The sequence below is a fragment of the Myotis myotis genome, unplaced genomic scaffold (genome assembly GCF_014108235.1).
Source record: "Myotis myotis isolate mMyoMyo1 unplaced genomic scaffold, mMyoMyo1.p scaffold_m19_p_3, whole genome shotgun sequence".
Taxonomy (NCBI): Eukaryota; Metazoa; Chordata; class Mammalia; order Chiroptera; family Vespertilionidae; genus Myotis; species Myotis myotis.
The window spans coordinates 139,484,678-139,500,768 of record NW_023416335.1 but is presented as its reverse complement, the minus strand read 5'-3'; the positions used below and the strand labels follow the sequence as shown (position 1 = coordinate 139,500,768).

Below are 16,091 nucleotides of genomic sequence, written 5' to 3'. Positions count from 1 at the left end.
ATGAAGTGCTTAGATGACTGCCAAGATTTGTTCTGGCTCTAACATGGTATGATTCTATGAAATGGACAGTTAATATACTTGAGTTCAGTAACTTTATTCAAAGCACAAATACTAAAAAGACACAATTAATTCCCATGCTATTATGAGTTTCCATTGACTCCATGAAACTAATCATTTGAAATAAATTGTTTTGGAAGTCCAGTTTGATCCAGGTATTGAGTAGAATCACTAGCATAGCATTTCATTTTTGGACAAAACTCAGCACTCACTAAACCACCAGTGCTGGAAACTTATATGAGATGCTTATTGAACCTTAATGCACATAAGCCAGTTAATTAAAGTAAATATGGTTGCATTCTATTAAACTTATAAATGATCTTACAAAGCTATGTTGACTTTTATTAGCAGAATGCCTCTCAGGAAACCTAAATTCTAATTTGTTTGGAATTATTAACTTTTTATGAGCAAATGTGATCCTCTCTATCTGTTGCTAGATCTCCGCATCAGAAGGCAGCATTCCTCTGAAAGCGTTTCTAGTATCAACAGTGCCACCAGCCATTCCAGCATTGGCAGTGGTAATGATGCTGACTCCAAGAAAAAGAAAAAGAAAAACTGGGTAAGCTCTCTTCAGGGAACTCTGAGGCTCATTGTTGTACAGTGAGTCAGGCTTTTTATCCTTTGGGGCTTTAGAGATGTGTACCAGTTTATAAAGAGTCTCATTCAGTGACTAGCACCTCAAATGCTGCACTGGTCACCCAGGTTAGGGTGGCATGGTGCTGAAGAGCATGTTTTAGATTTGGGACTAAACTTGGGTTTGAATTCCTGCTCTGCCACTTTTTTTTTTCTTTTAATCTCAGGCTGATTACTTCACCTTTTGTGGGGCCTAAATATTCTCATCTGTAAAAATAGGATGAGTAATACTGACTTTGTAAAGTTGTTGTAAAGAAGAATAACATATGTAAATAGATGACTTAGTGTAGGGATTTATTGTGCAGAAGGAGAAGAAAAAGATGATTTGATGATGATGATTATAGTGGTGATGATGGTGATCATGGTAATGGTGGTAGTGATGACAATGATGACGATTATGGTGATGGAGAAAGAGAAGAAGTGGAGTTGATAAAAGGGAAAGAAGAGACCATGAAAGTCTCCCCACTCCTCACATCAATAGGATTTTTCATTTGAATAAAGTTTCACCATGTAAGAAATCAACTAAATTAATGTCTGCTTTATTTTTTTAGCAGGAGAATATAGCAGGAATATGGAAATGCACTTTAACAGAACTAGTTTGCAAGAGATATTATTTATGATAATATTAAGCAATTTCTTAAAATAACTGAGGGGAAGATGCTATCATTGCAAAAATGTTTAAAAACAATGAAGTAAAGGATTTCGCTTAATGCCATGAAACAAAGCAGATTTTAAATAAGTATAACTCTTGATGGAATCTAAAATATAACTCTCAGAAGATTTTCCTGGAGTACCTTCTATGAATAATGAGAGAAATATCTTTTTTTGTTTTAAAAAATGTTTATGCAGGTAATATTTTAAAATACTGCTCAGCCTTCATTCCCTTGATTTGTAATTACACACTCTTTCATGTTTCTGCAAGGTGAACTCTAGAGGAAGTGAGGTGAATATAAACTGTGGGCAATTTGGCATGCATCTATATAAAACACCCTACCTTGGCATGAATGCTATTTATTTTGGCAGTAGGCTTTTATACCCTTTAAAAGCAGATTACCTTGTATGTCTTTCCTTTGTGTCTTTTCACTTTAATCTCAAATTTTAAAAAGAAGAAGTAAAACCATTTTCTGAATAGAGCTGTAGGGGATACCGATTCTGATTTTAAATAGTATGGGAATTGAAAATTTCAATAGAAAACCACAGTTAATGAAGTGTTAGGTGAATTTGATTTAATTTTGCTTTTTAAGTTTATACTGTCAGCAGGACATGACTTGATTGTAGCGCTAAAGTGGCCATTTAAAACAAATTGCCTTGAAGAGAGAATCATTGGGAATGAAATCCCTTCAAGGTACTTAGTTTTAAATGAGTGCTCTGACAGCCATGCCCTTGACCCTGCACTATTTAAAAGCCTTCCATGTTTGCGCTACGCTGGATTAATACAAGAATAAAACAAAAACACAAAACATGGTATCTTTTTTTTTAGAGATACTGTGCTGCAACTGTTAATACTCTGCTTTTACATACTGACCCCAGGCAGTGGCTAGGATGGCACCTGCAAACTAACGCCCCAAAGCAAAATTCTCCAAGTGCAAATAGACAAGAAAGGTAATTTCTGTCCTTTTTTCAGCTGAGAAGCTCATTCAAACAAGCCTTTGGGAAGAAAAAGTCCACCAAGCCTCCTTCCTCACATTCGGACATTGAAGAGCTCACGGACTCATCTCTTCCAGCATCCCCCAAGTTGCCCCATAACACTGGTGACGGTGGGTCAGCATCCATGAAGCCCTCGCAGTCGGCCTCGGCGTAAGTCACTCCCTCTGCAGAATGCTGAACATTTTTTACCCAACTTCAGGCCTACCCCATACTTGTGTTCGAAAGGTCATCAGGTGTGCTGCCACACCATCTCCTTACCAGCCTTTTTCACAGCCTCCTTAGAATGCCAGACAGCGTTTGTTTCAGTCGTTTCGTCTATTAGAATTTGAGTGTTTCTTGGTCTCATTCTCCACCTTCCTAAGTTATTATTCTCACTTCTTTTCACCTGCACCTGTCCATGGATCTGTCTAACTATGCGTTAAATACAGGTCGCCCCTTGTCTGGCCACCAAAGAAACGTCGCAATGGCCCTGTCATCTACAAGCATAGATCCCGGTAAAACGGAGTGTGATGCATGAAAGCTGCAAAGAGCCAGATTCTAACCTAGACGGTGTTTGCTTTTGCTTTTTCTAAAACCACTCGCATGCGTTTCAACAATCGAAACCTCCTCTGTCTTTCTGGTTTTGAGGCAAAATTTTGTTTCCTAAAGCCAAACCGCAATCCATTCTCCTTAATTGTATGAGATAATCCAGCGTAGCGTTTTTATCGTAGCCCACCACTTGAATTTACAAGACAGAATGTAGACTATACAAACGTGCTCTGGTGCTCCTCTTTGTTTTAGATAGCATTTAAATCAGATTTCCTTATATGCCCATGACAAGACTAGCCTAGAATTGTCACATAGAACAGGGCCACTAAGGACCACGTAAGACACTTGTGCATCCTATAAAACTTCATAGCTCACAGAGGAAGCAAGAACACACTAAGATTTTATGATCAGCAACCTAGTTCTCACATTTTAAATGACAGTGATATCAGCTGAAAAACAAGTTCTTTTGACATATTTTCTACAAAGGTGTCCACAAAACAGTAACAGAACAACAATGAGGATGTAATGTATATGATCTTTCAGCAGCCCTCGATGAGCCCGCTTTTATGGGCTGAAATCTGTGACTTAGCTTCATTAGCTGTGATCCCCTGAGTCAGCTGAGCCTAGCAGGAGGATTATATAACACTCATCCATTATTTCCATGTTCAAAACTAATCTCTCTGATTTATTTCCTACAATCTGTATATTGAATTTTCATGGTAACTTGAAGATGGTATTATGGCAAATAAGGTTATTCTTTGCACAATTTTATAAAACAAGAAATCAACATTTTAAGAACATAATAACTTTTCTTTAAAAAAGAATATTTCATATGTTGCAAATAGAGAGTTCAGTCCCTTGGAAAAGGGTAGAATGAAATGTAATATCACTATGGCTCTGCAGCCCATAAATTTCAGCAACAAGAGGCTTTTGGGGGTCACTTTATATACAGTAATAATAGACTGTTTTCATACTTCAGAAAATAGGAAGAGAAGATTAAAGAAAAAGATAGTTCCTATTTCCAATTGTGAACCCATGACTGTATTACTGTGTATAAAACCCTTTCTCCTTTTCTCTAGGTTTTGCCAGCAGCAAATAATTTCTGTCCCTGCTGGTTAATATTACAGTCCAGTCTTCAAGAGAAACATTGCTTTTCCTAATCATCTGGCTTCCCCCAACCACCCATTTGTGTTTGTCTCCTTTTTCAGCATCTGTGAATGCACTGAGGCTGAGGCAGAGATAATTCTGCAGCTGAAGAGTGAGCTCAGAGAAAAGGAATTAAAATTAACAGACATTCGGCTGGAGGCCCTCAGCTCGGCCCATCACCTCGACCAGATCCGGGAGGCCATGAACCGGATGCAGGTCAGTGCTGATGCAAGGAACGCGTGGAGGGGTGGACAATACTGCTTACTTCCGTCTCTCAGTTATTTACAAAAACAAATCTCACTGCACACCTTTTTATGGAAATGTACTCTGTTTATTCAGTCTTTGTAACTTATTTTTTATTACCAAATGGAGAAATCTCGGATGTTGGAAGTGGGAAAACAAACTGGTCAGTTGCACACGCAGACCATTCAATACACTTACAGGTGATTGGATGCACTTGGAAGCTAAGATTTTATAGACAGCTATAATCCTTGCTTCTTCACTTTTCTGTGATTTGCCCTTATGTTGGATTTTTTCCTGCTCTTTTGAAATCTGACTTTCAAATACCTTTACCTATTTTCTACTGAAAAACAAAAGTAATGAGAAAACTATAGAAATATAACTCAAGCTTTCTAAATCTGAAAGTAAAAGTGATGTCGAATGCCATCTGTAAAAATAAAGCTTTTGTATTTTTTTTTTGAAGCATCTGAGGGCTAAATTCAGACTCAGTCTGTGCTCAGACTAAGTTTTCATTTTATTATTGTGAACCAGTAATCACTTGCTACCGCAGATGACTGAGGGAGAAAAGCTCATTGCTGAGCAGATTCATCTGCCGCTGTGTACATTCATCAAAAGCTTTTTGTTGTTTTAGAGAGCCTCATGCCCCCATTTTGAAGGAACAAAAACTTTTTCAGATGTTAGCTAGGATTCTGAAGTAATTTGAAATCACCTTATTTGCATTATTTTGCTCTGATTTTCAACTCTCTGTGAATTCAGAATGTTACAAATGTCATCTGCTATGAGATTTTAACAGTACTTTTAAAATGAGAAATGTAAAAGAGATAAAAATAAAAAAGAGAAATGTTATGAAGTCTTCAATTATAGTGTTCTCAAATGCGGCCATATCCTGAAAACATCTGACATATTCAAAAAATAATTATTGAAATTATAATGGGTAGTGTGTCTATATTTTTGAATATATGAAAGACAAGAAAATATTGCTTCTCCTTTTTTGGGAGAAAGTCTGTTTTCATAATTTATATTTGTTTATTTAACACTAGAGGCGCAGTGCGTGAAATTCGTGCCCTCGCAAGCCCACGCCCTCTCACAGTCCAGGAGCCCTCGGGGGATGTCCAACAGATGGCTTAGGCCCACACCCCTCAGTCAGACATCCCCTGAGGAGTCCTTAGCACTGCTGCCGAGGCCAGAGAGGATCCCGCCACGACTGCTGCACTCGCCAGCCCTGAGCCGGATTCTGGCTGAGTGGTGCTCCCCCTGTGCGAGCGCACTGACCACCAGGGGGCAGCTCCTGCATTGAGCGTCTGCCCCCTGGTGGTCAGTGCTCATCATAGTGACCAGTTGTTCAGCTGTTCCTTCAATTTGCATATTAGCCTTTTATTATATAGGATATGACTGCATGCTTTATTTAGTAAACATCTAATTAACTCTGATAAAAGAGATGATACCATTTTCTCAATCAAACCTATTCAATTTTTTTCATGTTTCCCATCTTCACAAAAGAATGAAATTGAAATACTGAAAGCTGAAAATGATCGGCTGAAGGCAGAAACTGGTAACACAGCTAAGCCTGCTCGGCCATCCTCAGAATCCTCAAGTAGCACATCCTCCTCGTCCTCACGGCAGTCGCTGGGACTTTCTCTAAACAATCTGAACATCACAGAGTCTGTTACCTCAGGTGACTGTACGCGCATACCTGCCTGAATCAAAGTGCTCCTATGACTCAGCTGGGGCAGGGTGGTGATGGTGTGTGTGTGTGGGGTCAGTGGGGGGTGGCGGATACTGGAATTTGGAGAACCTTACCCACCACTACTCTCACACATACCCTCTTAAAATGTAAGCACTCTAATTCTCAGAAGTAGTCCTATTTTTCTCTTGTAAATCTATTCTACTTTGTTATTGTTTTAAAAGTACATTCCCTGGGAAAGAGTGAAAGACTTAGAGATATGGTTTATATATATCACTTTTTGAGAAGTACTTTCTCCATTTTCTCATTTGTAATAGGATAAAGGAACTTGATGATCATTAGTGCTCATGAATATAACACTAATAACCCCATGCAATTTTATAGTGCGTGGAATGCACAGAGCCCATTTACAAGGGCATCAGGACCTGTTCCTAAATTTGACTAGAGGACTTTGCGTGATGTTGCTGAGAGAACATAGTGATGCTAATCACTTAATCTGCAGCTCTGTTAAACGTTCTGTTCTTGTATTCAGTGGCACTCATGATGGAACAAGGGTACGGTTTCATTCAGTTTAAAATAGAATGATGTGACATAAGGTTGTCTTAATAGCTGATTATCTAGTCAGTTACAAAATACTAGTATAACTGCTCCTGTGGCATTGAATTGTTTTATGCACATAAGGTTTCATTCAGGAAAGATTTACGAGCGAATCTGTGGTAATTGCAAAGTACAGCCACCAGGTGACGCTTGATAATCAATAATATACATGTTCCCGGGTAACTGGATTTATAGGACTGAGAAACTTCAGGAGTTGCCCCACATTACACTAAAATATAGAAGAAGATGATGACAAAAATGAAGAAGGAAGCCAGAGACACCGCATACTAATATTGATGACATTTTTAATCAACTGCATCTCTTGCTTTTACAATATCAGAATTTAAGAAAATTCTGCTAATAGATCTTCCCTGAATGTCTCAATGCATACTTGCTTTCTTCTCATCAAAAAGCAAGTAGGAACTCCCTGAAATTCAGGAAAACAATGTTTATAATAACCTTTGGCAGGGACTGGGGAAAGGAAAACAATTCTGAAAATAACCATCATGTAAAACAAATCCTAGTAGCCAAGACAAAACAGAGAGAAGTCGTAATAAATGTGCTGACAAATTAACAGGTAAAATAAAACTATGGCCCAAACCGGTTTGGCTCTGTGGATAGAGCGTCGGCCTGTGGACTGAAAGGTCCCAGGTTCGATTCCGATCAAGGGCATATACCTCGGTTGCGGGCACATCCCCAGTAGGAGGTGTGCAGGAGGCAGCATGTCGATGTTTCTCTCTCATCGATGTTTCTAACTCTCTATCCCTCTCCCTTCCTCTCTGCAAAAAATCAATAAAAATATTTTTTAAAAAAATAAATAAATAAAACTATGGAAATATGGTAATAACTTGAACATATGAATTGTCTCTGAGGTTCATCCACACTCTTTGAAAGGTGCTTAAAAAGAAAGAACAAGAACTTTAAATATATAGAATCAGAGAACTCTGAGGAAATCCTATGTGTTGGCTTGTTGGTGATGAACCTGACAGGGAAGTGAAGCGGGACCCACACCCAGTGGCAGTCCGTGCCTGTGTGTGGTCATGGCTGGACTCCCAAGGAAAGGCAGGGGCTGGTTCCTTACAGGGTGGCTTAATGGCAGGAGTTCACTGCCTACTGCATAGTTTTGTTTTATCCTAGAGAAATATGATCAGGTTTGAAGAAGGCAAGGTTAGTATCAAAGGCAATTTAGAAAGAACAGCCATATAAAAGGGAAACTAAAATCCATGTCCAGGAATGTTTAGAACTCATAAAGATTAAATATAAAATGAAAGAAATCAAATTTAGAATTTCTGTGTCCATTGATGTTGCCTTCACTCTTGCTTAGTGAGTTCAACATTGGACATCAGAAGTGTGTCTAGGCTGGAACATTTTAGCAGAAAACTTTCTACGGTTCATGTTTAATCTTTTTTTTAAAAAAAGAAGGAAGTAGGCAGGAGAGAGGCTCATTGACAGACGCCCAGATCTTGAAACATACCACAGGTTCCGTACATCCGTAAAGATGGAAGTTTGAAAAGCCTTTTATTATTTTTGTCAAAATTTCACTTTATTATAATCAAAATAACAGGTCTTTTTATTCTTCCCTCAAAATGTTTACAGAGGACCATAACTAATTTTCCATAAAAATAACCTAGAAGACCCTTAACCTTGATGGGATTTGTTTTTCCTCAGAGTTGTTTCTTCAGGTGGTCAGCCTAACATATACTGGGAATAGGAGTCACGATAGCTCCTCCCATCATCAATAGTGAGTCACGATATGCTCCTTCCACCATCAATAGAAATAGTTAGGATAAACACATGGAGAAAAGTAATATAGAACAGCTAAATTTGTACGCCCGGCTAGTGTGGCTCAGTGGTTGAGCATTGACTCATGAACCAGGATGTCACAGTTTGATTCTCCGTCAGGGCACATGCCCGGGTTGGGACTCAATCCCCAGTAGGAGGCATACAGGAGGCAGTCGATGATTCTCTCTCATCATTGTTTTTTCTATCTATCTCTCCCTCTCCCTTTCTGAAATCAATTTTTTAAAAAAAATATTAAATACTGAGAATAAAGGGCTTTAAACGCATTATCTCTTATTCTCTCAATAACCCTATGAAACAGATGCTATTTGAGCCCCATTGTACAGATGAGGAAATCAAGACTTAGGAAAGTGACTATAATAATGTGTTGGAAATCACGCACCTAATAACTGGCAGAGCTAATTTTTGAACCCAAGTTTGGATGAATCTAGTGCCTGAGATTTTAACCATTATGCTTTCAGTAGCCACATATGCGAGAGCCAAGGATAATTAGTCACTTACTTGTTGACAAATATTTACCCTACTGCTGAGACATTTTATATTTTAAGTCTGTTTTTTAAGAGTAAGCATGATATAAAATGAATAACATCCTCTAAGGCAGCCGTGGGCAAACTACGGCCCGCAAGCCGGATCTGGCCCGTTTGAAATGAATAAAACTATTGAAATAAAAGACCGTACCCTTTTATGTAATGATGTTTACTTTGAATTTATATTAGTTCACACAAACACTCCATCCATGCTTTTGTTCCGGCCCTCCGGTCCAGTTTAAGAACCCATTGTGGCCCTCGAGTCAAAAAGTTTGCCTACCCCTGCTCTAAGGCAAACTAGACAAGTAGATCAGAAATCAGATGAAATTTCTTATTATGGACTATTAGGCCATACACGAGCTGGCCCTTACATCCTTTCATGCATTCCCTACTCTCTCCTTAGTCTGTACATTCCTGCCATCCCAAATATTTATCCATTCCTTGAACACCTAGCTCATTCATCAAGACTTGAATTTGTCTGTGTTGACTGGACCTCTTTTCCTAGGTCTTCATTTGCATAGCACTTCTCAGCCTCCTGGTCTTAGCTTTAAACACCGCCTCTGCCTGGAAGCCTTCCAAGATTACCTACCTGTCTGGAGCAGACTCCCTTCACTTACTCTATTTCACTACCCTGTGCCTTTCATTTCTTGCACTTAGCACATTATGAAATTATCTTGTATACTTTTGTAGTATACATTCTTACCTTGGTATTTATTTCCAATCCTCAGCACAGTTTCTGATATATTTTATGTGTAAAATCAATGTTTGTGCATATTTATCAACATTTATAAATAATTGAGCAAAGTACTAAAAAGTTAATTTGGTCATGAACTATGAGAAATTTAGGTATGAACAGCTATTAGTGAACCACTGTATACTTCTGAGAAAAGGAGCAAGAGAATTAAGATGACACTTAAGGAAGAGTTTCATTTTTTAGTGGGATAGGTGAAAAAGTGAGAGACTATGAGAATAGTAATCTGGTAAAATAATTAAATTCCAGTAAGGGAGATAGTCTTTGATGATTAAAAAATTTCCAACCCTGGCCAGGTAGCTCATTTGGTTAGAGCATCCTGCCGAAATGCCAAGGTTTCCAGTTCGATCCCCCATCAGGGCACATACACTGAGTGATCAGATTATCATGACCGGCCAGATTATTATGACCACCTAATCAGTACAATGAAGTGAATTAGTTATGCAAAGAAGAAGAAGAAGAAGAAGAAGAAGAAGAAGAAGAAGAAGAAGAAGAAGAAGAAGAAGAAGAAGAAGAAGAAGAAGAAGAAGAAAACTTTGAGAGTATTTGCTTAGGAAGTTTTCAATATTCAGTATTTTTGGAAGTGTCAATGAAGTACTGATGAGGTGGTCATAATAATCTGGCCACTCAATGTATAAGAATCAACCAATGAATGCATAAATAGGTGGAACAACAAATCTCTTGCTCTCTCTCTCTCTCTCTCTCTCTCTCTCTCTCACACACACACACACACACACACACACACACATCAATAAAAATTTAAACAATAAGTTTCTAGCAAAAATCTTCATAGTCTTCAAATTCTGAATGCTACTTTTTCATTATGGTCTTAAGGGATTTTTTTTTTTGCTCCTTCCTTTGCAAAGTTGCATATTCCTCATTATTAAGATAATGGAACCATTACATTTTCAGAAGCTATTTGATTAAATTATTGATTCTATGATGCTATGATGGCAGCCCTTGTTTCTATAAAATTACAGTCAGAGCAGTTGAGTCCTCCTGTCACCAGACACATGTGCTCTTCAGCACGTAACTGAGTTTTCTTCATCCACAGAACACTGTCTTCATATTAAATATGGCTCTATAATAACATCATTGTCAAAGGAAAACATATATTTGGGATAGTTTACCTTAATAATTCTCCAAATTAGACATTAATCTTATATAATATATTTTGAAAATTATCTTTAATCATATTTAAGGACTGGAGCTTTAAAGGTTAGCTAGCTTTATCATGCTTCTGTAACTCTTAGCTGACTACTAAAAATAATATTCTGGTTTTGAAGCTATAAGCATAAAGAGTACAGGGGAGTGATAATTAACATATTTCTGAAGGTAAGTATAATGCCATGGTTGAAATTCAATCACAGTATCATAATTATAGATATAAGATAAGCAGTGATATAGTTGGATAAGTGCCAAATGCTTGAAAATAATTTCAGTTGACAGTCAATCTCCAAACCTTTGCATTTATAAATTATATGGATATTGAGCTTGGATACTTTAGATTGGATTGAAAAATCAGATTGCTTTTCAGTTTGTCACAGTTATAATGGTAACTGAATATTATGCTGCTTACTCAGACCAGTGTGTAATAGGAAAGGAAACCCCTCATTTCCTCATCTAAAGGCCATGGCCCAGCACTTGGGTGAAGATATTTGGTAGCCGAAATAAAATCTTAGATTGAAAACTTTAACCCAACCACAGTAATTCGGCTTCTTAAGGGCTAAGATTTTTAAGCCAATCAGGCTAATTTGGGAAGCAGAAAAGCTAACCAGTCCCATTGAATTATAAAACTAACAGAGGGAGAAAACAATGATAACAGATAAATTGAGCTAACATGACTCTACTTGATGTGTGTCTGTGTGTTTTTAATTTGGTAGATATTTTGCTAGATGATGCTGGTGATGCAAGCGGACATAAAGATGGACGCAGTGTGAAAATTATAGTCTCCATAAGCAAGGGCTACGGTCATGCAAAGGTATTTCTTTAATCTTAAATTCTTTATTTCTAAAGGCTGAGAATGACCATGAATCAATTGTATTTTGTAACATATTATTAGCAGTGTTTGTCTTGGCATTACCTTAATATGTTATAGAAGCAGAAAAATTAGGGACTGGAAAAAATGACACCATCATATAGGTAAACCTGTGTCTCAGTATGTCATGTCCACTCACTGAATCCTCACTGATTGTCAGCGACCCTTATTTCTAAAACTTAAAAAAAAGTTGCCTTCTTTGTCATAAACATTCATCTAAAATATCCAACAGGTTTCACTTGTAGAATACAGGTGATCTTTATGATGTTCAGTAACATATTGCTACAGCTGTCAGTTTGACCTTTGTGCAAAGAAGAGACTATCTATATATATAAAACCCTAAGTGACTGGTCGACCTTTTGACTGGTCAACCATTTGACCAGTAGCTATTATGCACACTGACCACCAGGGGGCAGACGCTCAATGCAGGAGCTGCCCCCTGGTGGAGAGTATGCTCCTACAGCAGGAATGCCGCTCAGCGAGCTTACCAAGTGGCAGCGGCAGCAGGAGCAGTGGGGCCAGGATGAGCAGAAGGGCCGTCCCCGACCCAGGCTCAGCCTCTGCCCCAGCCACCTGCCACTTGGTGTACTACTACATCCCTTAGGGGATGTCAGACTGCCAGTTTTGGCCCAATCTTCGGCTGGTGAGAGGGCACAGGCCAGGCTGAGGGACCCCACCAGTGCACGAATCTGTGCATCAGGCCTCTAGTAAGCTAGATAAATATCCTAGACATTGGAAAGACATATTCTACTGAACTCAGTATGATAAGTTCTATTTGTCCTTCTTGTATGTATCATTTTGAAGCAAGGCCTTAGCTGATTAGGCAAATATTTTAATTTTTCTGGAATCAAATATTGCCTTCAAATTGACAATGTCATTCTGACTCTAGCCTTTTCTTAAAACTAAAAATAATATTTCAAGCTGAAAATGTATTTGAGTGGCCAAGAAAACAAATTTGTAAGAATCTAATCCTTTTCAATCAAGCAGTAAAACAAAAAGTGCTTCAGAATTTTTAAATAATGGAACTATTTAAATTTTAAAAGAAAGTGAGAATTTTTATACTGAGCAAACATCCCAAGAATAAACTTTCTGCTTTAGCTGCAGATTTTGGTCTGATTTCCTGAAGTGGGTCTTACAGTGAAAGACTATAATAATCTCAGTGAATTTTAAACTACCTCTAAGTTAAAAGCAGCTGCTTATAAGGCACTAGAGGCCCAGTGCATAAAAATTCGTGCACTCAGGGGTTCCCCCAGCCTGGCCTGTGCCCTCTCGCAGTCCAGAACCCCTCAGGGGATGTCCACCTGCCAGCTTAGGCCTGCTCCCTGGGGGATCAGGCCTAAGCTGGCATTCAAACATCCCTTTGGCAGCCCAGGAGCTTTTGGGGGATATCCAACTGTAGCTTAGGCCCGCTCCCCATGGCCACCTCTGCAGAAGGTGTGGCGCCAGGACCAGGACCGCAAGTCCCCTCTCCCGCCATCTCTGCAGAAGGGGGGATGCCGGGACTGCCATGGCTTGCTGGTGGTGCAGGCTCGCTGGCCTCGCCCCCACCCCCACCACCCACTGGTTGTTCAGACAGGTCGTTCTGGAAGGTCGTGCAACCATCTGGTCTAATTAGCATGTTAACTCTTTGTTGTATAGGATTGTATCCGTGTCCATTTTGACTGGGTTGCAATAACACTGGAAAACAAGTTTTCTTTTTCAAAAGAATTCTAAAAGACCGTGTCTTTGAAAATTGAAAGTAGTTCTCTTAGTCTTCTTGGAGTGCTGTAACAAAATACCATAGATTGGGTGACTTCAACAGCTGAATTTACTTTCTCACAGTTCTGTAGTCCAAAATGAAGGTGCTGGTTCATTTGATTCCTGATGAGGGCTCGCTCTTCAACTTGTACACCACCACCTTTTCACAGTGTTCTCACATGGCCTTTCCTCAGTGTGTGTACTGGAGGAGAGAGATCACTCTCTTCCCTGTTTATAAGACCACTACTTCCACCATGAAAGGCCTACTTCAATTGCTTAATCTAACTCTAATTACCTCCTAAAGTTTCTATTTCCAAATACTATCACATTGGGGATTATGGCTTTAATATGAATTTTTGGGCTGTATGGAGGAGAATACCAACATTTAATCCATCGTAGTAATAATAATAAAAAAGATCACAGTGGTTTTGCTGTGAATTTATCAACTTTTTATGATAAAGGTATTGGCTTCTTAATCAGTTTATATCTAAATAATGGTGATAATCACCCTCATAGAGTTAAATGTTACTGATGAAGAAATTGGAGCTCTGAGCTGACTAAGTGACTCACCTGTGGTCATATTTATTAATTTTGTGGTAGATGTTGTATGTTGTAGAATCCATGTCTTCTAATACCTGACTTAGTTATTATTTGACCACATCTTAGGGAGTATGCAGTTGGTGACTAGACCCAAGATTGTAATCTAAATGCTTTCTAATTCTATCTACTGGTGTCATGATCACTATTTCACATAACCATTTGTCATGAAAGAGGCTCCAGTTAGGCTATAAACTTTGAATTGCTTACTTTTCCAATATATGTAGAAATTCCTCAAAATCCCATCCCACCAAAATGATAAATTTGGGACCATTGTTTATATTGTAAAGGGATTCTTTGCTTGCTAAAATGAGTCCTGTACATTCCCTGCAAGTCCTTTGAAATCATGACTACTCTGATAAATTCAAAATGGGACCTATTTTGTTAGTATATGAATGCAATACTACCATGGAAAAATTATTTTTAAAGCTGGATTACATTTTAAAGATAATCTAAGTGAATAACTTTAAAAAAGGCTTAACAAAGATAAAATCACAAAAATAGTAAGATGAAGTTCTAGGACTCATATGATATAGTTCTATTCCATCTCTATCACCATTTCCTTCCTACCAAGCTGCTTCTCTCCAGGAATGCACCCTCTGCATTAAAACGGAAGACTATTCTCTCCTGGCCCTTTCCCTTCTACTGAACAGGTCATGAATCCGTTTTCCTTGACCATATCGTTTCATCTAATCTCTTATTTGTTTTTGTTGCTATTGCTGTTTCTTTCTTTCTTTGGTTGGTTGCTTAGTTTGTTGGGGTGTATTTTATTTTACATAATCCACTGTGTGTATCTGTTACTATAAAACCCATAGGCTTAATAAGTATATTAGTCTTAATCATCACTACATCCATACATTTAGTAGCAAATGTAGTGATAAGACAAGGCACACAGGTGGGTTTTTATCTTGTTTTATTTTGTTCTTATGTAGGACCAGAAGTCTCAGGCGTATTTGATAGGATCCATTGGTGTTAGTGGAAAAACCAAGTGGGATGTCTTAGATGGTGTAATTAGACGTCTCTTTAAGGTAAGTTGTGCAAATATCTTGCTATTAATTTTCAGATGTGTTTCATTTTGGATACTTCCCTTAGCTTTAATAGCATAGACATATTTGCTTTTACTCTCCTTCATTTCAAATATCAAGGAGAGCTTTCTATCCACACTAGTTTTATATTGCCCATTTCTAAAATTCTTGACAGATAGTTTCATATCCCCATGAGTTTTGTATTTTTTGGTTGACGAGTCGAACCTCAGTTTTGACCTTCCTGTTTTTGTGTGTACCTCTTAGGAATATGTGTTTCGAATTGATACATCTGCTAGCCTTGGTCTGAGCTCTGACTGCATTGCTAGCTACTGCATAGGGGATTTAATTAGATCCCATAGCCTAGAAGTGCCTGAGTTGCTGCCTTGTGGATACCTTGTTGGAGATAACAACACCATCACTGTGAACCTGAAAGGTAAAAATCAAAAGGAAAGGAAAAGCACATTGTATTTTTTTTTTAACCAACATTACTTTTTTTTTTGGTAGTTTTCCTTCATATTTTCATATTGAAAACTATGTTAACTACTTTGATAGTTTTGGTATGAAATGAACTGTATTTACATTTTAAACACAGAAATCCTACATAAAACACTAAAATCCATGTAAATGAAATCCTTTGGATTTGAGGACGTGAAACTTGTACTGCAATTTTAAAAATTCTCCAGGACTTACAAAAAAGGGAATGTGATTTAAGCAATTTCAAGTTGCTAGGTTTCTTCCATTACCATCTTTCACATTGGGAGGGTTCAAAACATGTATTTTTTTGTTCCAAAGTAATGTATTCATCACTACATCTCTGATTTTAAAATATGTGTACCCAATAAATACCCATTGGGGATAGCGCATGGAAGTTAGTAATCAAGAGTGAGGAATTGTTTTCTTTGCTTTGGATGATGTGATTAATTATAGGCAAATAGAATATCTAAATTATGCTTATGTCCATAATTTCTTGTTCATTCATGTTAAAGAATCAGAGTACATCTATATATACTATGAATTCATAGGAATGTGTCAATATTTGATTTTATGATTAAGGTAATTAAGTAAGTAAAAAGGAGATACTGTT

At 38.0% G+C, this 16,091-nt stretch overlaps 1 protein-coding gene across 3 annotated transcripts in view; it reads left to right on the top strand.

Annotated features, from left to right (window-relative positions):
• Positions 1–16,091, top strand: part of NAV3 (neuron navigator 3) — an 840,800-nt gene that overhangs the window by 798,576 nt on the left and 26,133 nt on the right. For 2 of the 3 annotated variants that reach the window (XM_036299344.1, XM_036299341.1), the window contains 8 exons: positions 495–616; positions 1,613–1,633; positions 2,315–2,487; positions 4,074–4,227; positions 5,752–5,926; positions 11,494–11,591; positions 14,915–15,010; positions 15,272–15,440. In XM_036299344.1, coding sequence (XP_036155237.1) covers positions 495–616; positions 1,613–1,633; positions 2,315–2,487; positions 4,074–4,227; positions 5,752–5,926; positions 11,494–11,591; positions 14,915–15,010; positions 15,272–15,440 — 1,008 coding nt within the window. The remainder of the gene's footprint in view (positions 1–494; positions 617–1,612; positions 1,634–2,314; positions 2,488–4,073; positions 4,228–5,751; positions 5,927–11,493; positions 11,592–14,914; positions 15,011–15,271; positions 15,441–16,091) is intronic. The other variant, XM_036299343.1, reaches the window with a different exon arrangement.